The 24,692-nt window shown below is 40.2% G+C and overlaps 1 protein-coding gene across 3 annotated transcripts; it reads right to left on the reverse strand.

The window, feature by feature from the left end:
* PALB2 (partner and localizer of BRCA2) lies at positions 1-24,638 on the reverse strand. Of its 3 annotated transcripts, XM_040257835.1 has the most exons (13): positions 24,436-24,638; positions 22,106-22,165; positions 21,869-21,971; positions 18,087-19,577; positions 14,466-15,280; positions 14,062-14,133; positions 11,759-11,920; positions 10,622-10,707; positions 10,201-10,362; positions 9,013-9,129; positions 6,121-6,208; positions 3,592-3,740; positions 1-502 (listed from the first exon to the last, which is right to left on the reverse strand). In XM_040257835.1, the coding sequence occupies exons 1-13, from the start codon at positions 24,481-24,483 to the stop codon at positions 295-297; spliced, it is 3,561 nt and encodes a 1,186-aa protein (XP_040113769.1). In that variant the 5' UTR covers positions 24,484-24,638; the 3' UTR covers positions 1-294. The 3 variants fall into 3 exon arrangements, with proteins under 3 accessions (XP_040113769.1, XP_040113777.1, XP_040113786.1); XM_040257843.1 differs by lacking the exons at positions 3,592-3,740; positions 6,121-6,208; XM_040257852.1 differs by lacking the exons at positions 1-502; positions 6,121-6,208 and having other exon boundaries at positions 3,652-3,740.
* Positions 24,639-24,692: the final 54 nt, after the last annotated feature.

The raw sequence follows: 24,692 nt of genomic DNA on the forward strand, positions 1-24,692 counted from the left end.
ATGTATCAAAATGAATATTTATTAACATTTCAAGCTTTATGTACATAACCTTTAAAAGGAAATGTGCAAATGTGAGGAATCACAAAAATCCACTTATATACCCTCTCTCCCAAAGTAAGTACAAATGAGCATTCAAAATCAGTAGTGCCCCACCATCAGAACAGTCTGTCAGAATGAACACAGGTAAGTGTTTTAAAACTCTTTTAAATAGTCTCCTTTAAAGGAGCAACTCCAAAGAGTACTAAGAGGCCAAAAATACCCAGAACACTGTGTTTTCCAGGCTACCCTAACTTTTTAGTAGCGGTATACAAATATATTTCCATCTTTTTGTCCAGCCAACAAATGAGAATCTGTACCTGACCATTTAACAAAAGACCAATTCTGGCCAGAGACAGGAGGAAGGAGAGCAGTGCAGTGACCCAAGAGTAAGTCCCAAACGGCAATGGTTCCAGAAGTCAATATTGCTGCTGCGAAATGGTCTTTCACGTCGCCTTCCAGGAACCTAGCAGCAAGCAGAGGAGAGACAATTCAAATCACAATCAAAAACAAACAAAAAAGACATTAAAACAAAAACGGGCCCAAACCATGGTCTCTAAAGCAACAAGAACAAAGACACGTGGGAACACGCATGCGTCCGTGTGAAGTCCTAGGGCTGCTGGCCACGGTCGCTAGCGGCCCTGCCTGTCTCTCTGATGCACCTCTGCATCTCCTCACAACAGCTCACAGTGGCCTGCTTCCCACCCGCCAAACCAGCCGAGCCTGGCCTCGCTGTGATGTCTTTGCTTTTGCTTGTCCCTCTCTTTGACAGGTCTCCCCCCAGGGCATAGCCTGGCTGGGTTTTGGTCATTGTTCAGGCTTGTTGCCCGCATAAAGTCACACCTATTCAGCAATCTGAGCGTGCACACACATATACACTCTGCTCCTTGTCTATCGCAGCACCTTCTTTTTACCTTCACAGCAATGTGAGACTGTTTGCCTCTGTATCTCTGAGAATATGAATTTGAGATTCTCTTGTTTCCATATTTGGGGGGCTGTCTGTCCCACAGAAAATGTAAACATCATGAAATAAATCTGGCTGTCTTTTTAAATAAGACGGGGCTCTGCAGTCAGCTACTGGGGTTTGAAAGAGTGCCAAATTCTAACCACTAGACCACCAGGGATGGTACTGAGGTTTGAATTCTAACAAATTAAAGAGATGTGTGACCCTGGCAAGTTATTTAACTTCATCAGTAAAATAGCGATAGATGATACGAGTATCTACTTCATAGGATTGCTTTGAAGTTTAATAAAACAGTTGATATAAAAAGCTTTAGTGCAGTACCTAACACATAAGAACTGCTTTGTTGTTCAGTCGCTCAGCTGTGTCCGACTCTTTGCGACCGCAGGGACTGCAGCACGCCAGGTTTCCCTGTCCTTCACCATCTCCCGGAGCTTGCTCAAACTCATGTTCATTGAGTCGGTGATGCCATCCAACCATCCTGTCCTCTTTCGTCCCCTTCTCCTCCTGCCCTCAGTCTCTCCCAGCATCAGGGTCTTTTAAATGAGTCAGCTCTTTGCCTCAGGTGGCCAAAATATTGGAGCTTCAGCTCCAGCATCAGTCCTTCCAATGAATATGCAGGACTGATTTCCTTTAGGATCGACTTGCTTGATCTCCTTGCTGTCCAAGGGACTTTCTAGAGTCTTCTCCACACCACAGTTCGAAAGCATCAATTCTTTGGCACTCAGCCTTCTTTATGGTCCATACATGACTACTGGAAAAACCACAGCTTTGACTAGATGGACCTTTGTTGGCAAAGTAATGTCTCTGCTTTTTAATATGCTTTTCTTCCAAGGAGTAAGCGCCTTTTAATTTCATGGCTGCAGTCATTGTCCATAGTGATTTAAGAAATCCTTAATAAAAATTAATTATTCCTCACTGCCACATCACCAGTGTCTTGCAGAGCGCCTGGTACAGTCAAGTTTAAGTGAATATTCTGAGTGAACTGAATGATATATTTTATCTCTGGCTCACACCCAACTTTTTTGTTTTGCATTCAACTTTGTGTAGCTGTCTCTTAGCTCATCTTTTGAAAATCCATAACATTTTCCTTGACAGTCTCTCCCCAACTCTCCACTGCCGATTAAAGTGCCCTTCCATCCCAAACAGTGCAAGCCTTCTGGCATTTGCACACCAAACAGCAAAAAAAAATTGTTTTTTTTCTTTTCTTTTTGGAGCAGAGAAGGATTTACTGTAAGGGCCAAGCAAACAAGGAGAATAGGTGACTTATGCTCAAACACCTGAGCTCATTATTTTCTAACTTCCATGAGATTAGAAACAGTAGTGCTTCCTACAGGACTGGTACCAAATAGGCTTTCAAGATTTGCTAAACAAATAGGTTTGAAAAGGGACAAAAGAAATGCTTGACCTAGTAGTTCCATGTGTCTTCAATTTCTGGGCCTATGACTATGCTTCTCTCTTTATATTCAAGAAAACAAGTTTTACGTAAGCACATATTATAAATGAGAGTTCTGAGGTTCTTGTTGCACTAAGAACACTTGCAGAAATGCCACAGCTGGCTACATGCACAAGGAGAGGGACTTCTAGAACATGTACCACCTAGCAAGCTTTGCACAAGATCCAAAGAAAAAGAAGTACACATAGAACCATCAAGGCTGCTTACCCTTGTGAGTTACTAAAGCCAAACTTTGTAATCCTGATTTACTAGGTCTATTTTCAAACATTAATGAAAGGAGTATTTAGAAATGATACCTTTGATGGTGCTCACTTCACCTAAGAATACTAGCACTACTTCAGAGCTTTATATAGCTCAGAAGACTGTTGGGATGCCCATAACTGTGACATTGGTAAATAGATCTTCTTATCAGTCAATTATCACAAGATAAATATCAACTGCCTACATGACAGAGGTACAGTCAATATTTCAAAGTACATATATCTTCTTTTAAAAAAAAATTATTTATTTTATTTTTGGCTGTGCTGGGTCTTTCTGTTGCTACATGCAGGCTTTCTGCAGTTGCGGCAGCAGGGGCTTCTCTTAGTTGTGGTGCGTGAGTTTCTTATTGTGGGGCTTCTCTTGTTGCAGAGCACAGGCTCTAGGAAACAGTCTCAGTAGTTGTAGCACAGGCTTCACTGCTCCATGGCATGTGGAACTGTCCCAGATTGAACTTGGGTCTTCTGTATGGGCAGGTGGATTCCTATCCACTGTACCACTAGGGAAGTCTAACAGATCTTCTTAAGTGCATTTAAAACTTCCTTAATTTAACTTTTATGGAAAGAACATAAACGATAAGTTTCTTGTAGGGAATATTAATTACTCTGAAGTGTTTTGGTGTGGGGAAAAACAAGGCTTGACTATACATAAAATACCTATCTAGGGCCATACTGGTGGGCAATCATTGGATGGCGGGAATCTGAACTTTGACTCAGATCTAGTAAACTTCACACTTCAATCTTCTTCTTAGTATTCTTTACCATGAGCTGTAGTATTTCATGTTTCCATTCACGTCAGTCACAGAAAAATATTTGGTTTCTATATATGCACAGATGTTTCTCACAACGTCACACTCACTGGACGGCAATCACACACTTGCCTTCCAGCGTGCCCGTGAGGAAGGCAGTAGAGCATCACACCCATACTCAGGGCTGTCTTCGGGTTAATCACAATCAGCTGAAACACAGGGCTTCCCAATAACTCGTTCTCTTTGGCGCAAGGGTGACTCAGAACAACAAACAGGAGCCCCTGATGTAGGAGAAAAATTAACGACCAAATAAATTATCAAGAGTATGTGGGGGGAAAATAAAGCATTGGCAGAGACAAAACTATAGAATCACAGGAATGGCCAACAGACTCTTAAGTCTCGAGGATTTAATCCCTGGATCACTCTTTTTCAGGCCTGAGGGGACCACTGAGCTGGACTTTGGGCTTCTCCAGCACAGGGCTCCCCACGACTTTACAGCCAGTCTTTGCAGGTGTGAATCTAGCTGACTTACCAGCTTCCTCAACTTTAGAGCCTACTAACATTCATGCCATCTACCTGGGGAAATGCTGGTGTTAAGAAAAGAGGGCACAGAAATACCTGGAGGGAGTCTTCAAACCAGAAATGTTCACCTGTGAGTTGGTTTTTGAAAATTTGGAGCACATTTTCCCATAAAAACAATCTTTTCAGTAGTGACAGGATTTTTAAGCCAGTTTGCAAAAGCCTATTTACTTAAAGACTAAAAATGACCCCAAAAAGGCACCATCACCTATGGTTATTTCTGTGGGAAAATGGGTTACAGACCTCCCATGACTTTAAAATTACATGTTCTAATAATAACATCTTTGTGTATGAAAATCTGTGTCACATATATGTGTAAACACACATGTGTATTGTTGAAAGTAATTATTTCAGGGGTAAAATGGGAAAGTAATTATTTGGGGGGTAAAATGGGAAAAATTAATTACTAGGTCATCTTAGGATTAATAACATTCATTTCTAATTCATACATTTCTATAATGACTGAATTCTTATAAGGATAATTAATTACCATTATAATTCATTGGTTGTTAAAAAAACAACTGAAAGTCAAAAAATGTTAAATGCTATACATTTAACTAGGGGTGGCAAACTCTGACCTACAGGTCAAATCTGGCTCAACGCTTATCTTCGTATGGTTCATGAGCTAAAATGGTTTCTGCATTTTGAAACAGTTAGAAAAAAGAGGAAGACCGTTCTGTGTCATATGAAAATTATATATGAAACTCAAGTTTCAGAAAGCTTTATTGTCCAAAAAGCTTTATTGGCACATAGTCACATGATTTGTTTATATGTTACCTCTGGCTGACCTGGGGCTGTAGTGGTAGAGGAGTTGTGACAGAGACCACATGGCCTGCAAAACTGAAAATATTTACTAACTGGCCCTTCACAGAAAAAGTTTGCCGATTCCTATACTGAACTATTCGGAGAAGGCAATGGCACCCCACTCCAGTACTCTTGCCTGGAAAATCCCATAGACGGAGGAGCCTGGTAGGCTGCAGTCCATGGGGTTGCTAAGAGTTGGACATGACTGAGTGACTTCACTTTCACTTTTCACTTTCCTGCATTGGAGAAGGAAATGGCAACCCACTCCAGTGTTCTTGCCTGGAGAATCCCAGGGACAGGGGAGCCTGGTGGGCTGCTGTCTATGGGGTCACACAGAGTCAGACACGACTGAAGTGACTTAGCAGCATACTGAACTATTAACTGTTATTTCTGGAGGTTGGCTTCATGGTAACATTTTACTTCCTATATCATACATTTCTGCATTAAATGTTTTAATATCAAACAGGTATCAATGTAATAACAAAAATGTAAAATTATTTAAATGCTTAGTAGGTGCATTCCAGAGATGAACTTAACCCTCTTATTTTAGAATAAAGAAAGTTAGCCCCAAGATGATGTGACAGGCTACCTAAGATCACACAACCGTTGAGTTCATTTCCACAGAAGTTGCTAGGCTAGAGGGAGATGCACCCTTTGTGTTCAGAGCCTGTGGGTGCTGATGAGTGCAGGGCTGCCACTGCACTGGGCAAGTCAGTCTCCGCCCAGCACTGAGCCGGCTGCTTCTGCCTGCTTGTGGCTCAGCTGTCCCTGTTACTCAGGCAGTTACCTCTGACTCCTTGGCAAGCACCTCCAGCCTGTTCAGATGTTAAAACTGGACTGTAAGCCAAGTCTACTGACACAGCACCTAAGAAGCTGTGTTTGTTTCTATACAGTAATACTAAAGCCTGAGAGAAAAACATGTCGAGGACCCTTTAATCACCCTTCCTAAGGGGATTCATTCATATCATAAATCATTTATGGCAATGTGGTTGGGAGCCAAACCTGAAAATCAGCATATTGTTTCTAGGTACAGTCTAGAAATCAAGGTTTGCCCTTAAGTCATACAGTCAGAAATTTTACCCAGTCATATTGTACGATCACTTATATGCACTCATAAATTTCAAGCAAGAGCAACGAGTGCTATCCAATTTTGGAAAAAAAAACAGGCACCAGAGAGGGCCCAGTAGTTATGACTTACTAAGTTACCGCTCTCATTCAGTGACACCAATAGTAACACACAGACTAGACATAAAGTGGTCCCAGCAGATCAAGACTTACCATTTCAGAGTAAGCTTTGTGACAGACTGAAGCTTGGTAGGAATCATTGATGTGCATCTTTTTCAGGAGCTGACCAGTTTTTAAGTTCCTTGGACACCAAAAATAAATAAGCTCATATCATTCTTCCGACAAACTGGTTTTCACATAATATTCTCTTATGTATCAAAGCATCCCTCAGGAGGTGACCAAGGGAAAAACTAAGGGACACAGGACCTTAGTTCTGATTAGCCACTGATAGCTAAAAACAGAACTACAGTTTAACTTTGCCAATAGTGTAATTTGATAGTTTAGCTTTAGACTGAACCTGCTATGCCATTAGGGATAAATCTTTTCAAATTCCAGGAGAAAAGTTTTCCGGGATCTCATTTCACTTGTATTGAAATTAGGCACAGGGCATAGCTCTATCATTATGATCTTATTACACTTCTATATGTCTAAATTTTCCACGTAAGTCAACGGTCAGGAAACCAAATCTGGTTAGGAGAGAAACTACATCCAGAATAGACTTATAACTATGTCTCTATAATATGTTAATACTAGAGCTAGACTAAGATAACACAGAGAGAAGGGAAGAGGGAGATGGAATAAAAAATGGAAAAAGGAAGACAGAAGAGGGTGAATATAAAGAAAAAAAAGTTTGTTGGAACCACTCCTTAGTTCTACTGAGGATGTGTGACACTGATTTACTGTTCTACCATGTGACTCCACTTATGAGAAACCCTTGGTGTTTTGGCCGTCCCACATGGCATATGGGATCTTAGTTCCTCAGTCAGAGATAGAACCCACACCCCCTGCAATGGAAGCCCAGAGTCTTAACCACTGGACCACCAGGGAAGTGCTGAGGTGCTGCAACAGAACTTAAGGCAACTGTGGGGCTGAATATACCCCCTTAAACTTAGAACTTAAACTGATACTTAGAAGCTCTAAGAATAGTCCCTTCCCAGCCTCGAATTCTACTGTGATCCCTTATGACAAAATGCCAAAAGGATATTATTAGAAAAAGAGGGAAACTGAAGGATGGAATGAAAAAAGGGAAAGAATAGGCAACAGCTGAAAAAGAATTTTTGTAATGAAACATTAGGGAAATGGAAGGTGGAGAATGCAAACATGGACCCCACTGAAGGTTTTATTTGGTTGGCGGGGGGTGGGTGGGTGGGAGAATGAGTATTTATAAAGTGATAGTATAAAATATAATCTGGAGGTTGAGTATTGAGACTAATCACTAGATTACATTAATAGTTTAGGAGCCAAACAATGAAGGGCCAGACTACAGAAACAGCAGACAGAACAGAAAAGACAACATTTACAAAGAACGTTGTCTGAAATAAGACCTATGTGCAGAAGCCCCGAGGCAAGTGCCAAACGTGGAAACCTGGTAGGTTAAGTCAGAGTCAAACTCCAGAGGCTCCCTGGTCGGGAGAGACAAAGTTTCTCTCGGGGCCACACTTGCCTAGTTTATTCCTAGAGGGTTAGGGTTGAACAATGCAGAACGGGCACATAGGAATGACACTCATAACTTTCTCTCACCAAGACCCATTCTGGCCTCAAGGAAGTAATTACTGGAGAGTCTTCTGAGAAAAAAAAACAATCTCTTCTCCTACCACAAATTAACCTTGCAAGTGAAAAAAGGCCTGGTGTGGCTCTCCCCTGTGATCAGGAAAGAGGTGGCTGGGGACTTCCACTGTCATTTCCCTATCACAAATTTGTTCATGTGAATCATCTAATCTAGTAAGTTTTACACATCCAGTAATTTTGGATTGTAGACACAACGACACATCATGTAAAATCTGCATTCTGCTCCTCTGAAGAATACTGATTTTGTTTTTAACTCTAGTCAACAGTTAAATTGGCTAAACTCAAATTCTGAATGCTGAAAACCCAGTTCAGTTCTCTTTGCTTTATCTTTTCTTTGCTTCTGCATTAAAAACAGTACTAAAAATCAAGCCTTTTCTACCAAAGCAGTTTCCAAGCAGCCCTTCTGCATATTATTGAATAATGCATGTATGCAGTTTAAAGGTCAGCCAGATATTTAACTAGAGTTCAGGGCTCCTTCCAGAGAAGACAATGGCACCCCACTCCAGTACTCTTGCCTGGAAAATCCCATGGACGGAGGAGGCTGGTGGGCTGTAGTCCATGGGGTCGCTAAGAGTCGGACACAACTGAGCGACTTCAGTTTCACTTTTCACTTTCATGCACTGGAGCAGGAAATGGCAACCCACTCCAGTGTTCTTGCCTGGAGAATCCCAGGGAGGGCGGAGCCTGGTGGGCTGCCGTCTATGGGGTCGCACAGAATAGGACACGACTGAAGCGACTTAGCAGCGGCAGCAGCAGCAGCAGGGCTCCTTCTCTGGCTGTCTATTTTTCAGGATTTTTCTTTCTTGCTTTCTAGCTGCCGCAATCACCTTGATTTCTATTCTTTGGTCCTTTAAGGCAGTAGGACAGAAGTTTTTCTGTAACCAAGTGTGCAGACTGGGGCCTCACCTTCGAACAGGAAACTTGCCCAGTGACATTTCCTTCCTCTACATATTGAATTTCCTCCAGTATATATTTTTTTCTCCCTCTTTAGTGCTTTCAGATATTTGTTCTCTTTTGCACAGAATTCATAGGTATTTGAAGCAGAAGAGTTAATCTCAGAAAGCTACTCAGCCATTAACCAGAAAGAGTACATTTTTGACAACAATAAAATTTCACTTATTTTAAAGTAGTCTGCTTGGACTATTTGAATTAATACGATGTTCTTGTTAAGATAAGTATACAGCAACTGACAGTAAACAAACAATAACACAATCATATTTACACAGTTTCTTATTTAATCTTAATAACCCTGTAAAATTAAGAGATATATCCTTATATTACAGATGAGAAAAATAGGGCTCTCAAGGGGAAGCTTACCAAATAACAATGTTGTTCATTATAGTGGTACCAAGCAGAGCTTCCTGCATCCCTTGAACCTCAGCAAAAGTTAGTATGGTCTCTTCAGGGGGCATCAAAAGCTGTTTTTCTTTGCTTCTGTATTAAAAACAGTATAAAAAATCAAGTCTTTTCTACCAAAGCAGTTTCTAAGCAGACAGAAAAAAAAAATTCACCCAGAAAACGTGTATTCTAAACATTCTACAATGAACATATACTTTCACATTATCTATCTGGATATATAGTAAGCACCTCATATTCATCATCTCCAAAATTAAACTTACCAGCTCTCTCTTTAAACCTGTTTCTTTCAGCATTGCTGTCTCAACTGACTGTTCCACCACTACCCAGATGAGCAACACAGAAACTTGGACTGTATTCTTATCTCTTTCCTCTCTATTTACTCAATCACCAGGTCCTAATGACTTTATTATCTCACCACTCTCAAATCCACTGCTTCTCCCCACCTCCACTAACATTTTCCTAATTTAAGCAAACAATTATTTATTTTGTACCTGTTTTATTGCAACGCAGTTCATGCAGTCACAAAGAGTTGGACATGACTTAGCGAACGAACAATTTACTACAACAGGTCATGGATAAATAAGACTAATGAGGTTCATACCCTCTGTTATTAGGAAAGACAAATAAATCCAATAAAGTGTAATGAGTATATGACAGACATAGAAGATGCTATGAGTTCTGTTTTTAGCATGTTGAATTTGAGGTAACCATGAGATATCTAATAAACAGGCATGTACGTCCAGAGGTTGGAAAGAGCTCAGAGTTAGAAATATATGTTTGCAAGCAGCCAGGATTCAGATGGTACCTGAAGCAATGGAAACCAAGTATGTGGAACCAGGTAAGTGTATAGGATCTTGAGGTATCTGTAACACTTAAAGGACACTCAGAGAGGTCAAAGGAGACTGAAGGAAGAACAGACTACGCTTGCTGAGCCCCTCTGCTCCCTGCCCTCTTCCCTGCCGTCTGGCTCCACCTCCCTACATTGCTTCTGTGTAACAGCCCAGGACAGAGGCAGAACCTGCTGAACTACACATACAGTGGAGAAAACAAGATGCTACTGATTCAACTTTCTCTGAAGCCCTGTGATGAAATCATTTTTGATCTAATAGTAGAATCAACCAATGCTTTTCTTCAACCAATGCTTACCCTCCATCTTCGGCAAATGTCATAATTTCGACTTGCTGATCACAAAGGGTCCCACTGCTACTGACAAGCCTCCTCTTTGGCAGGCCAAGCACAGCTTTTATATTTCCAGAACTCAGGAGCACTTGCTTTTCACTTTTACCATCGGGAGAACAAAGTAGTGCCCTAAACCACATAGAAGGGAAAATGCAGAGCAGTCAGGAGCAAGCCTTTAATATGAGAAGACTAGGCTCAAACTTTCAAAGGAAATTTCAGTCAGGGATGTCACTCTATTGATAGCGTTTTTTCAAAATGAGTCTCTCTTTGGACCTAAATTTAGAGTCTTTCAAGACCCAAGCCTAGGTTATAATTTGCACTCAAAACTCAAAACAAGCTGACAAAGATCCAGATAAAGAAAAAAACCCACACCTTGAGAATTACTTACCTGATTTCTCTGATTTCCAAATTTCCCAAAGCCACACACACAAGATTGCAAACATCAGGCACTGCAACTATCTGTAATACCGGAACCTAAATAAAACAAAGCACGCCCAAATTATATTTGGTTATTTCATTTGTAATCATTCTAAATTTTCCAAAATTTGCCACATTTCTTTCTAGTGTCACCGTATCTAGTTTCAAACACTTGAAACATTCAGCCTCTTTTTATAAGATGTAAACTCAAATAAGCTAAGTGCATGATAGTATTTACTGTGGCGTTTATTTAACATAATAAATGCTTCTAGCAATGGGAGAATAATTAAATTCTGGTATGTGGACGAATGGAACAATACGCAACCATTTAAGACAAGTTTATGCACTGAACAAATATTTATGAGCAGCACTCTAGCAAACACACTGCTACTGGCTGTGGGTATACTGGAGAACAAGAATGAAATTTGCTGACAGTCGATCTTAAGCATTCTCACCAAGGGAAAAAAAGGAAACCATGAGGTGATATGCTGATTAACTTGATTATGGAAACCCTTTCACAGTGTGTATGTACATCAAATCATCACACTATGCACTTTAAATATATGACATTTGTCAATTACACCTCAATAAAGCTGGAAAAATAAAATTCAAAATAAGTAAGTAGGAAGAATATGTAGAAACAAGCAAACATATTTATATGGTAAGAAAAGACAGGCTTAAAAATTTTAAGCATATTCAGACTGCAACCATGTAAAATATATACAAAGGTAGACAAGGACAGAAGAAACTACAGCTAGAAAAAAAGCAGAAATAATGTTTTGGTGAGAGCTCGCAGCAAGTTTAAAAGTCAGAATAGACATGAAATTTCAAGCTTCTCCAGCAGGTACAGTGTAAAAATCCACCTCTGGAAAAACATATGATAAAGCATGGTATTGACTTTACAATCTACATGCCGGGCATATGGGTGCTCCCTATATCACTTTCCTATATTTGGAAATTTTCATAATTAAATACTGGGGAAGAAAAAACATCATTTTTCTGCTCTGTCTTGCATAGTCACAGACCCCATATTTTTGGTAAGCTGCCCATCTGTATTACCATGCAACTGATTGCAAAGATCTCTTTCAGCTATAAGATTTTGATTTACCTCTGTAAAGTGCCAGGAATAAATTTTTTCCCACTGCCAAGCATCCAGAGGTTTCCAAAGAGAAACGACGTATTCACAAGCAGTTACGATACACGGCTCTTTGAAACCAGCTATTTCCCACCACGTGGCACTCACATCCACAGAACAAGAACCTGAAGGATTCTGACACAGAACGGCAACAACAACGACGTTAAAGGGATTCTTGCGGGCAGAATAAACATGAACAGTGATGGATTACAAGGATTAGATGAAATACCAACTGAATGTAATTAAACTTTCATGCAGGTCAAAGAGACTTGTGGGTCTTATGTAATTACAAAAGTTGCCCATACACACTCAGAGTGATAGATTTTAAAACGTGTAGCTCCAGACTGGAACGGTCAGATTTAACCATCAAAACAGACCATAAGGGCATAAGAACTAATGGAAACATTAGTTCCTTAAGAACCTTTGGAAATGAAACATTCTAATGAAACACCCATAGGTTGAAGAGGGAATAAAACTGAAACAACATACTATTTCTAAATGAAGATGCAGAATGTGGTGGCCAAAGCAGTACTTAAAAAAACTCCTATAAAGGTATTAATATTTATAAAGAAATTAATACAGATAAAAATAAAGTAAGCAAGCAGCTCAAGAAGTTAGTAAAAGAATAATGAAATAGGCACAATGAAAAACAGAAGGACTTACTAACAATAAAAACAGGAAAAAAAAAAAAAAAGAAAGAGGAAACCAAAAACTCAATTAACAATCAACACAACAAAAAACTAGGTTTTGGGGAAGACTTACAGAATGGACAAACCTCTTAAGTCTGATGTAGGAAAAAAAATGCTTTCAGAGGGCTTCCCTGGTGATCCACTGGTTAAGAATACATCTTGCAATGCAAGGGACACCAGTTTGATCCCAGGTCCAGGAAGATCCCACATGCTGCAGGTCAACTAAGCCCATGCACCCCAAAGCCCAGGCTCCACAATAAGAGAAGTCACTACAATGAGAGCCCATGTCCCACAGCTAGAGAGCAGCCCCCTGCTGAGTGCCACTAAAGAAAAGCCTGTGCATAGCAACAAAGCCCCAGCACAGTCAAAAATAAAGCAAGTATGCATGCTGATGTGTGGCAAAACCACTACAGTACTGTAAAGTAAAATGAAAAAAAATAAAGCAGGTATGCATGCTGATGTGTGGCAAAACCACTTCAGTACTGTAAAGTAAAATAAAAAAAAATAAAGCAAGTATGCATGCTGATGTGTGGCAAAACCACTACAGCACTGTAAAGTAAAAAAAAAAAAGCAAGTAAATTAAAAAAAAAATAAAAACATTTAGAAATGGAGAGTGAGGAGAGGCTTAACTGTACATACACAGACCAAAAACTATAAGAACAAGTAACTTTTTACCTACAAATTTGAAAATATGAATGAAATGGCTGATTCCTTTCAGAAACTGTTATTAAAATTGATTTAAGAATAGTTTCGAAACAATCTAAGTGTATCTTTTACAGAAAAGGAATCTGGGACCCAGAGGCTAAACAGTTTGTGCCAGGTCACAGAGCCAGTGATCCGGAGAAACAGTTCATGTGGATTTAAATCTCTTTTTTTCAACACCAGTTGTTCTCAATTAGGTGTGGTCATTTTGCAACCCTCCCCAGGGGGGTACAGTTAGCAATATCTGGAGACACTGCTGTCATCACTGCTGGGGTGGGGGTGGGGGGGTGTGATTGGTAGAGACCACAGCTGTTGCTAAATACCACGCAATGCACAGGCCAGTCCCTAACAATAGAGAATAATCCAGCCCCAAACGTTAACAGCAGTAAGACTGAGGGCCCCTGCTGTGTACCATCCTATTTCAAGTATAAAAAGTTAACCAGGACATGGGTCCAATTCACTTCACAGGATTTACCAGAATATTATTTATATTTCTCAGAACCATATACATCACACAGCCTATGAAAATTAACCATTCACTATGTTATAATCGAGAACTATTACCCATTTTCTTATAAAGTAAGTGATTCTTCTAGAAGTACTATATTATTTGGGTAGGAGAGTCATGAATGACCCCTCTCTGGTCAAAATGCCTGATTTAAACTTAGATACAAAGTCGAGCTCCCTAGCTTAAGTTTTTCTTGGCACTAGCTTGACATAAAAACTTCTTTAGAAGATCTGAGAGTATATGTAACAGGTAAATATTGTGAAAAAGAATTTAAATGTTTTTCTGAATCTATTTTATCAAGGATCAAATTCTTCTGAATTTTCCAACCAGTTCATTGCATTTTTTGCATGTAAGACACAAGAGATAAGTCTTCCGACCTTTAACTTTGAAACCAGCTGTAGGGTGCCCGGGTTTAAGCTATCCCAAGCAGGAACCTCTGCTATTTCAGTCTGTGGAAACAAAAGTCACATCATTAATGTATATATTATACATGGTATCTGTCTGTATCACTCATTCTTCAAACTATTTCCTATGTTTTATTTTCTATAACAGCAGCAAAGTTCCAAATGCAACTGCTTCATGAATAACAAAGAGAACAGCATCCCTTAAAAATACACATATTTTAATTAATCCTGATTTCCCCAGAATGAACTTAATATTTACAGTGAAGTCATATCAAAGAAACATGGTAAAACGTTTTAAAACACTGAGAAACTGAGTCCACGTTCACTAAGACACTTTATTCCTTCAGAGAAAATTTCATGAAGGATGCAGTCTGTACCTGCTCAGCAGAAGGTCTCTGTGATCCCTGGAGCTGACTTGCTGCGTAGGTGAAAGACTCAGTGGGCAGAGTTGTTGCTTGGGGACCAGAGTCAGGGTCGCAGGAAGGTTGGCCTGCTCTTCCTGCCACATGCTGGCTGCCATCTAATCTTGGGGGGCTGCTCCAGCTGTTGCACTGTTTACGACTGCTAGGCAGGCTGACTGTGGCTTTTAAGTGAGAAAGATGGGGTGGCGAGCAGGTTTGTCCACTCGCCTCTGCAGACACCTTTTCCTTGTGGGCTTGGGAGCCAAAAGCTGGAGTAGCGCCTAATATGGGGAAAGCAGGTGAGCACAGGTCTGCAGTCAGTCTGTCACTATCATCAGAGGCAACAGAATTCAAAGGAGTGAAAAGTAAAATGGACGAAGAAAGGTCCTTTCCCCGAGGCTGGCTTCTTTGGCTTGGCTTTCTAGAATGTGCCTTTCCTGGTAGAGTAATTAATTCCTCTTCCATGCCCTCCTTTGCTATATTGCTTTGTTTAGGGCTTGGTTCCTCCACAACAATGTAACTTTCCCCTTTAAGATGCCCCTCTCCACGTACTTTTGATCCAAAAGGCTCCATCAGCTTTTCTGAGCAGGACTTCAGTTTTTCAAGCTTAAGAAACCCAAAGTCTTCGTCAGGTAACTGAAAGTCTGTGATTTTGAGAAAAGATGACAGATGCTTTAAACTTAGCATTTTGTTCTTATGAGATGGAGTGCTGAAAGCATCATCATCCAAAGAGAAATAAGCGTAATTACTGTACGAAAGGGAGTCCTCTTTTTGACAATGACCTTCCTTCCCTAAAACAGAAAGCAACAACAAAAACAGATACTCACCAATTCCCAACAAAGATTGAGTTTCTAAACTCCAACGTCATGCAGTGTTTTCCCACCCAGGACTCTAAAACGTTTGTGGACAGTTCAACAATCAGACATATAGGTTAGTGCATACTGAACAGCTCTCCCTCTGTAGGACCAAAACCAGACAGCGCTGCCTGGGACCAGTCTGGTGCCAGCTCTGCCACGGGTTCGCTATGTGATCCTGGGCAAGTCAAACTCACTTCATTTCCCCTTGTCCCTTCTGAGGGAGCTGGGTTAAGAATCTCTAAAGTCCTTTCTGATCCACAACTATCATTCCAACAGGCTATCAGAGTAGAGTCTACAAAATGCTGGCTCCTCACACTGAAGAAAACATAGTTCCCTTTTCAAAGATTAATTTATCAGACTTCTAGCAACAGGAGCTCTGTATCATTCAAAATGTAGCTGCATCCAATACCTTATAAACAGATAAGACAGCTGTGCTACATGTATACAGTGGAATTATTACTCAGCCATGAATATGAATGAAGTGCTGATACATGCTATAATGTAGATGAATCTCGAAAACTAGCTAAGTGAAAGTAGCCAAACACGAAAGGTCACATATTGTATACTTCCGTTAATACCAAAATAAGTAAATCTACCGAGACAGAATACAGATTAGTATTTGCCAAGGGCTGTCAAGAGAAAAAATGGGCAGAAACTGCTTAACGGGTACAGGGTTTCCCTTTGGGATGATGAAAATGTTTTGGAACTACACAGGGATCATGGTGATAAACCACTGTGAATGTAACTAAATGCCACTGAATTGTTCACTTAACTTAAAACGGTGAACTACGTTACATGAAGGTCACCTCAAGAAAAAAAAATTTCTATGTACCTGTAGGTTATTGAAATTACAGTAGATTATTTCAAAGTATACAAAACAACATTTCAAGCTTATTACTAGATTGTCCTGTTTTCCAATTCCTTTCTTGATGGCATAAAAGATGATTTTAAAAGTTATTATTATTTTTTTTCCAAAAAACTTTTCATTGGAGTATAGTTTATTTACAAGGTTGCATTAGTTTCTGCTGTTCAGCAAAGTGAATCAGTTATACATACATATGTATTCACTCTTTTTTAAGATCCTATTTACAGGTCATTACAGAATAGTTTCCCTGTGCTATAATTAGGCTCTTATTAGTTATCTATTTTATGTACAGTAGTGAATATACGTCAATCCCAATCTCCTGAAACTATTTTTTTTTTAAAAGAAACTATCTGATTCTTTAACCATGGAAAGGAAGAATCCAGACAGAGAGAACTATACGTTTATATAAGCATAAAGACCCTAAGGCAGCAACCTGATGGATGAGTTCAAGTAAAAGCTAGAAGGCCAGTGTGGCTGGAGCATCATGAGAAAGAGGAGACCCTCTGAGAGAAAACAAAAATTCTTGGGTTTTGTCATATACCAATTTCCAAGGTGTCAATATTTCCATCATGGCCAATTTCAAGCTACCAACATGGTATCAATAAATGCAAAGTTGGAAAGCCACGCACAGAGTCATCTCAGAAGCAGATGTAAGTGGCTTCAGCACATCACTGAGAGTGGTATGAAATGAAACTGGTAAGGACCACCATCGTCAGGTTTTATAAATGATTATTATTTTTAAAAAATATTTTAAATTTATTTGGCTGCACTGGGTCTTAGTTGCTGCATGTGAACTCTTTTAAGTTTACCTGTGGGATCTAGTTCCCTAACCAGGAAATATGGAGTCTTAGCTAATGGACCACCAGTGGAGTCCCCATGATTATTATTTTTATTTAAATTAATTAATAATTGTGGCTCATAAGTCAAAGCCTGTCCAATGGAACAGAGCTGCTGGCTGCCTGTTTCTGTAAATAAAGTTTTATTGAGACACAGTCACATTTACACATTATGTACGGTTACTTCCATATTACACTTGAATAGCTATGACTGAGCACAGAGACTGTATTTTCTATTTGCCCTTTATAGAAAGTTTGCTGAGCTCTCACACAGAACTGGAGTGAATTATCTAAATTCTGTGCTCAGTTTATCAGATACATCTCCCGAGTAAATTAATAAAAAGGTTAAATTATAACTTGTCACTTGATATCCTCCAAAATCTTGTGTCCCATGAACCTCAGAGACACTATTAGACAGTTTACCTCCCAAAGTGGCTTAGACCTGTTGCATTTTATTACACAATCATTCCTAAGGGAGTTTGTCAATGAATTCTTACTCTGACATTGATTTCATTTCAAATATACTTCCCTGTATTAGTTATTTCTCCCCATGGATAAAAGACTGTATTGTAGTTGAATAAACACTAATTTTAGGTAAACATCCAACACATTTTCCCTCTCAGTGTCAACTTTTTCAACCATGTTTGTGAACTCTGACACCATGCAGCCAGATTTGAACCTTGACCCTGTGGCTTTAAAGACACTTGATCACCTGGCTTTCGATTCCTGATCTATAAAGTGAGGATAAAAATAGATTCTGGGAACTTCTCTAGTGGTCTAGTAGCTAAGCCTCTGCACTCCCAATGCAGGGGGCCTGGTTTTGACCCCTGGTCAAGGAACTAGATCCCACATGCTGCAACTAAACAAGATTCCATGTGCTGCCAAATATATATATAAGTAATAAAAAAAAAAGATTCTGCCTCATGTACAGCTGGTGTGATGATTCAGTGAGTATCTATATAACATTTAGAAAGTGACGAGCATATAGTATTAGCTACCACCATCATCAGCTACCACCATCAACCACATCTCGATTTACCTTTAACTCTCTTCTTACTGTGAATAATTGCCTTTTCATTCTGATCTTTGTGCAAGGCAATTTCTTCCTTGGACTTCTTAACACCTGATGTGCCAGAAGTTGGCAAAAGTAGTTCATGGTGATCTAACGGAGATGTGCACGCTGATTTTCTTTTTCCTCTGCATTTTTTACCTGATGGCTTGGTAACTGTCTTCCTAGAAAAGTCATCTTCTGTGGAGTCAGTGGAAAAGCTGACTTCAGTTAATGAGAGAAGTTTCTGAGGACTTCCTGAACTTGGTTGTTCTGCGTGTGTGTCAGACACCTTAATTTCAGTTTGCTTAGTTTTTTCGTTGCAAAGGTTAACTTTTTTAGCAGATTTTGTACTCTTATTTTGAAAGCCTTTTTTCCTGACACCTAAATGACTCTGAATTACAGCCTCCAGTGCTACTTTCCTCTGGCAGCTTGACATATGCCGTGTTGTCCTAACGTAATATTCTGCAGGAAAGAGAAGGCCTTCAAGCATTGTGCAAGAATGTATTTGATCTTCTGTAGAAACAGGAGAAATTACTCCCAGGCTAAGATTCTTAGACTGACTTAAAACTTCTTTTTCTAGAAGACTTTCATTTCTACCACCGAGAGCATCATTGGGAGATTTAAGAGACATCTCTGTGTGATTTTGTTCTTTTAAGTTTTGGTTTTCATTTTCCACTAAGTTATCACAACTGAGCTCATTTATAAAACACGAATTATCTGCCTCTAAGTTAGGACGTCTAGCTGCCTGGCCACTTGTACTTCCAGCTCTGTTTACCTCTGGGTTATCTGTAGAGACAGTCATTTTTTTCTTCTGTACCTCTAAGTTTACAGGTGAAGCAGAGCTAATGTTTCTTAAGCTGTGGGTATTAAGTTCGCAGTTACTTTGAGGACGCTTGCGTTCGAGGAGCTGACCGCTACTACTGTCTGATGGCGTAGGCAGAGGAAGAGTAGTTGCCCTGGGGAAATCATTTCCTCTAAGGAAGGCATCAACATCGCTCTGTGGTTTGGTGCTTGGTAGAATTAATACACTCCCTACATTAGTTTCTGTAACTGATGCTGGAGAATTTGGAATGGCACACTCAGGACTTGAAAGGGGGTAAGTTCTTAGTTCGGTTACAGGTGTTCTAAGATTTTCTCTATTGATTTTTTCCTGTTTCTTTAGTCTTTTTCCAGAGAGTATGAGTGCATCAGTATCAGAGAGAGGTTCTCTCTCCTGTGAAATGTATGTTCTCTCCTCTTTCTTTCTTCTCCCCAGCAGCTTTCTCTGCCTTTTCTTAGCATCAGGGCGACTGACCCTGAAAGGGAAATGTTGCTGATTATCATCTGATCCTTGTGCGCGTGATCCTTCCACTGAGACGCGTCCAGAGCTAAACGACACAGGCTCAATGTCAAGTGAGCTGGCTGTCTTTTCTCCAGTTTCTTCATCGACATGGGTACTGATCTGCAACGTGTCATGAGGAGATGCTGTATTTTTAGGTTCTGAAGAAGAAAAATTATATAGTTAATATTTTAAAAATAAAACAAAAACTATTCCATATTTACTTTTAAATGTCACATACAAATATTACCAAACATTTATTTAAAAGAGAGTCAATGGTATATCATTTAGGCAGATCAAAGTAAGTTTTTAATAATCTTACAAACTATAGTAATATGAAATGAATATAACAAAAATGGAATTGTGCTGGAAAAATTATTTTCAAACTAAACAATTATCTATTCTTGGGACTTCTCTGGTGGTCCAGTGGCTAAGAGTCTGTGCTCCCAATGTAGGGGGCCCAGGTTCATCCCTGGTCAGCAAACTAGATCCCACCACTGCCACTAAAGATCCCACATGCTACAACTAAGACCCATTGCAGCCACATAAATTATAAATATTAAAAAAAGATTATTCTTTATTGCAATCATCTTTTCTTAGTTTTTTCTTCTTTAAAACTTTACTGAACTACAACTGACAGATAAAAATTGCACATAGTTAAAGTGATGTTTTGATACATGTATACATTGTGAAATGCTGGCACAATCAAGCTAACTAGCATATCCATCACTTCACACAGCTATGATTTTTTTGTGTGTGATGAGAAGACTTAAAGTCGGCTCTCTCAGCAAATTTCAAGTATATAATATAGTATTATTAACTACTGTCACCACGCCGTACATTAGCTCTCTAGGACTTATTCATTCTGCATAACTGTAACTCTTGACCCTTTGACCAACATATCCCATATCTCACCTGATTACTTCATGTCCCTTTTTGGGCTCAAGTAATTTTCATACCACTTTTCTATTTCATTAGCTTCCGATTTTATGATTATAAATTAGCTGACTTTTAACATGAGAAATGACCATTGTTTTTTATTAAAGTATTTCTACCCAGACTTTCATCTTTGTGCACATATAAACACTTAACTAAAAAAAAAACCATCTTTCCATATTTAAGCAATAAATATAGTTTCTAAAAGTTAAAATAGAGAAAAAGAGCAACTAAATAAGCAATCCAAATAAAGTATAGTTTCTTGCTCACAGAATGAGAGAAAATATTTACAAATCATGTATCTGATAAGGGTCCAATAGCTAGAATATATGAAGAACACTTAAAACTCAATAAAAAGACAAATAACCTAACAAAAATAGATATTTCTCCAAAGAAGATATACAAGCACACAAAAAGATATTCAATATCAGTAGTCACTAGGAAATGCAAGTCAAAACCACAGTTAGATACTACTTCTATCTATCAGAATGGTTATAATTCACAAGTATTAACAAGGATGTGGAGAGACTGAAACTCTTGTGCGTTGTGGTAGGAAAGAAAAATGGTACAGTCACTGTAGAAAACAGATTGGTAGTTGCTCAATATTAAACACAGAATTATCATATAACCCAGAAATTTCACTCCTAGGTACATATAGAGAGAACTGAAAATATATGTCCCCCAAACAACTTGTACATGAATCTTCACAGCAGCATAAAAGCCAAAATTTATAATAGCCAAAAAGTAGAAACAACCCAAGTGTCCATTAACTGATGAATAGATATACAAACTATATCATATCATATTATATTATGGCTCATAGCTTCACTGAGTTACGCAAGGCCCTTCACCACGACAAGGCTGTGATCCATGAAGGGGAATGAAACATTATTCAACTGCAAAAAGGAAGGAAGTACTGATGCACGCTTAGATGAACATATAGATGGATGAATAAAGATTGAAAACATTATGCCAAGTGAAAGAAGAGAGTCACAAAAGGCCACGTATTGTATGGTTCCATCTATATGAAATGTCCAGAACAGGAAAATCCACAGAAACCAAAAGCAGATTAGTAGTTGTCCAGGGGTTAAGGGTAGGATGGGTACAGGGTTTCTTTTTCAGGTGGTAAAAATGTTCTGAAATTAAGACAGTGATGATGGTTATATAATCTTGATGACGATTATACAAAGAAGCAATGAACTGTAGACTTTAAAGAGTCTACTGTTACTCCTTATCTTCTGACTGTGACAAAAAGAACCACAGCTAGGAGATTTCCTTGGTGGTCCAGTGGTTAAGAATCTGCCTTCTAAGGCAGAGGATGGGGGTTCGCTCCTTGGTCGGGGAACTAAGATTCCCCCACGACAGGAGACAACTAAGTCCATGTGGCCCAACGAAAATCCCGTGTGCCACAACTAAGACGCAGCCAAATAAATAAATATATTTAAAAAGAGAATCACAGGCAAATTTACATGGGAAATGAGTAATGAAGAAAGCGTAAGAGAATGGCTAGCCTTACCTGTGTGGGTTAGCTGGGTTGAAACTTCCTGCTGGAGTGAGGAATCTTGTTCTTCCACTGTTCTCCTAAGAGAATTTTTAAACTTCTCGGCTCTTTGGGCACGCTAGAGAAAACAAAAGCAACTCAAAAAACAACTTTATGAAAAAGAAATAAACTTTTGTTAACAGCTTAAATAAAGAGCTGTCTTTATATACTTTGTGGCATTAACAGCAACTTGAGAGAACGTGATTTACTTACTTGAAGGCGGGCCAATGTCTTGGTGTATTCCCTTTTCAGGAATGCTAATTTTTCTTTCAACTGGAAGAGGAAAAACAGCAAACAAAACTGAGCAGGTGGAAAGAAGGCATTAGAGAGAAGGGATGCAGGGCCTATTGGATACCAGCGAGCAGTGGTCAGCAGGTCCCTCAGCCTGAGGTGGGGAGGAAGCGGTACTGCCTCACTCTACTTCCAGTTCTCACAAAACATCAAGTTCTCTAACACATCTCTGCAAAACTTGTTCCTATCACCTGGAGCAACTCTCCCCAACTTACTTTGCTAATTCCTACTGATTCCTCAAGCCTCGGCTTAGATTTTTATTTCCCTGAGGGAAACTTCTAAGTCCTTCTCCAAATCCAAGTTAGGATTCCACCTCTCCTCTCTGTTTGCTTTATCACAGTACTTACTATACACACTGTCTGTTCACTTCTCTGTTTCCTCTTACCTCACTGTGAGATCCTTGAAGGTAGCAGGGGCTATGATCCTCAGAGAGTCATTCTACTTATGAGTCAGTTATTGACCCAGGTATCTCCAGCACCAAAAACAATAACTGCTGCCCACTATGTCGGTTATAGTTCCAGGTGCTATATCTGCAGAGGGGTCAAGGCCACTGCTCGTGGGCAGCTTACATACAGTGAGGGATACAGATAGTAAGTAAGAAAACAAACAGATACGATGATTTCATGTGGTAATCAATACCTAGACAAACAGAGGGATAGGAGGATGTCTGGGATACAGGAGAATGGAATACTTAGAGACAGTTGCCAGGGAAGCATTTCTGAGGAAAACCATATGAGCTCCGACCTGCTGGAAGAAAGAGCTAGCTTTGGAAAGATCAGAGGGAAGGCAATTTGTCCAAGATCACACAATTTAAAACCAGCACAACTCAAACTATGCAGTCTGGCTCTAGGGTCTGTGCTTGTAACCTCTTCTCACAGCTTCGTACTTATCACCACCCTTATCAACATCTGAGAATTACCTTGTTGATTTGTAAATGAACTTTTCCACCACCACTGCAAGGCAAGCTGGGATGAGAGGACTGATGAGTTATGGTGAATGAAGAGTTTTAGCACCATGCTTGGAAGACCCAGTGCAAGATACATTCAAGTTAACAATATCTGTCAGTTCCCTGATGGCTCAGAGGCAAAGACTTTGCCATCCCGATGCAGTAGGCTGGGTTCCATCCCCAGTCAGGTAACTAGATCCCACATGCCCCAAGGAAGATAGAAGATCCCATGTGCCACAACTAAGAGGGGGGGCAGCCAAATAAATAAATATTTTTTAAAAACCACAACAACGTCTGCTGGCACAAGCACAAGGTGAGAGTCAGAGCAGCACTGTCATAGAAACAAAACCTGCAAAGCTCTAAGCAGAAAACATGTAAAGAAAAGATGCCACTTCCATTTGTAGGATACCATACAGAATATTGGAGAAGGCAATGGCACTCCACTACAGTGTTCTTGCCTGGAGAATCCCAGGGACGGGGGAGCCTGGTAGGCTGCAGTCTATGGGGTCACACAGAGTCGGACACGACTGAAGGGACTTAGCAGCAGCAGCATACAGAATTTAAGAAATAATTTTTAAAAAGGTAAGTAAACATGACGTGGGTTCCATCCCTCGGTTGGGAAGATCTCTCCTGGAGGAGGGCATGGCAACCTACTCCAGTATTATTGCCAGCAAATTTCCATGGACAGAGGAGACTGGAGGGCTACAGTCCAGGGGATGGCAAAGAGTCGGACACGACAGAAGCGGCTGAGCAGAAGCAGGAGCAAACAAGGACTAACGTGGATTTTAAACACGGAGAAGCAAAACGGAAGTTGCAGAACCATCTAGATCATACCATTTATGAACATTCACCTTCCCCCAAAATACATAATTACTCTTTGGTGATTAGAGAATACAAACACGCCCCTCCACACCTCCACCACCCGCCCAACAGGCACACACAGGCACACAAAAATATCTGAAGTCCAGATGGTTGAGAGATTTACTAAACGGGGCGGGGTGGGAGAAGCCAAAACTGAGAGTGTGCAGGGTGGGGTGGGGAAGATGTCAAAGGGGACCTTAGCTTTATCTACAGTTTTACATTTTGTACTTTTTCATTTCTGCTGTAACGAAAAATTGTTCTTTAAACGCCACCAAGGGAGCACGGCGCTCTCCCACACTTTCACTTCCTGTGCCCCCTCAATCCAGAGAAAAGCGTAGGTTAGAGGTCACTGCCACCCTTGGACGGTCGAAGGAAGCAAAGACAAGCCTAAAATCCTGGGATAGGGGGTCAAAATCTGAGTCAATCCTTCCCGCATCCCGGGCACCTTTTCCTTCTCTTCACAGCTGAGGGTCTTCCCAGGAGGCTCTTCCATCTGACCGGCGGCCAACAAAAAGAGCACTCGTCGCTGGCCCCAGGCCTGCGGACAAAAACAGCCCGGCTGGCCCTGGGCCCCAAGCCACCCCGGGGAAGGTTTGTAGAGCCCGGGAGCACCACAACACAGGGCCAGATAGCCCACGCTGGACGGGCGCGCCAACAAACCTGGCCAATCACAGCCGCCGCTCGGCCTGCGCACGCGCAGCC

This window comes from Oryx dammah, unplaced genomic scaffold, assembly GCF_014754425.2.
Source record: "Oryx dammah isolate SB20612 unplaced genomic scaffold, SCBI_Odam_1.1 HiC_scaffold_2, whole genome shotgun sequence".
Lineage (NCBI taxonomy): Eukaryota > Metazoa > Chordata > Mammalia > Artiodactyla > Bovidae > Oryx > Oryx dammah.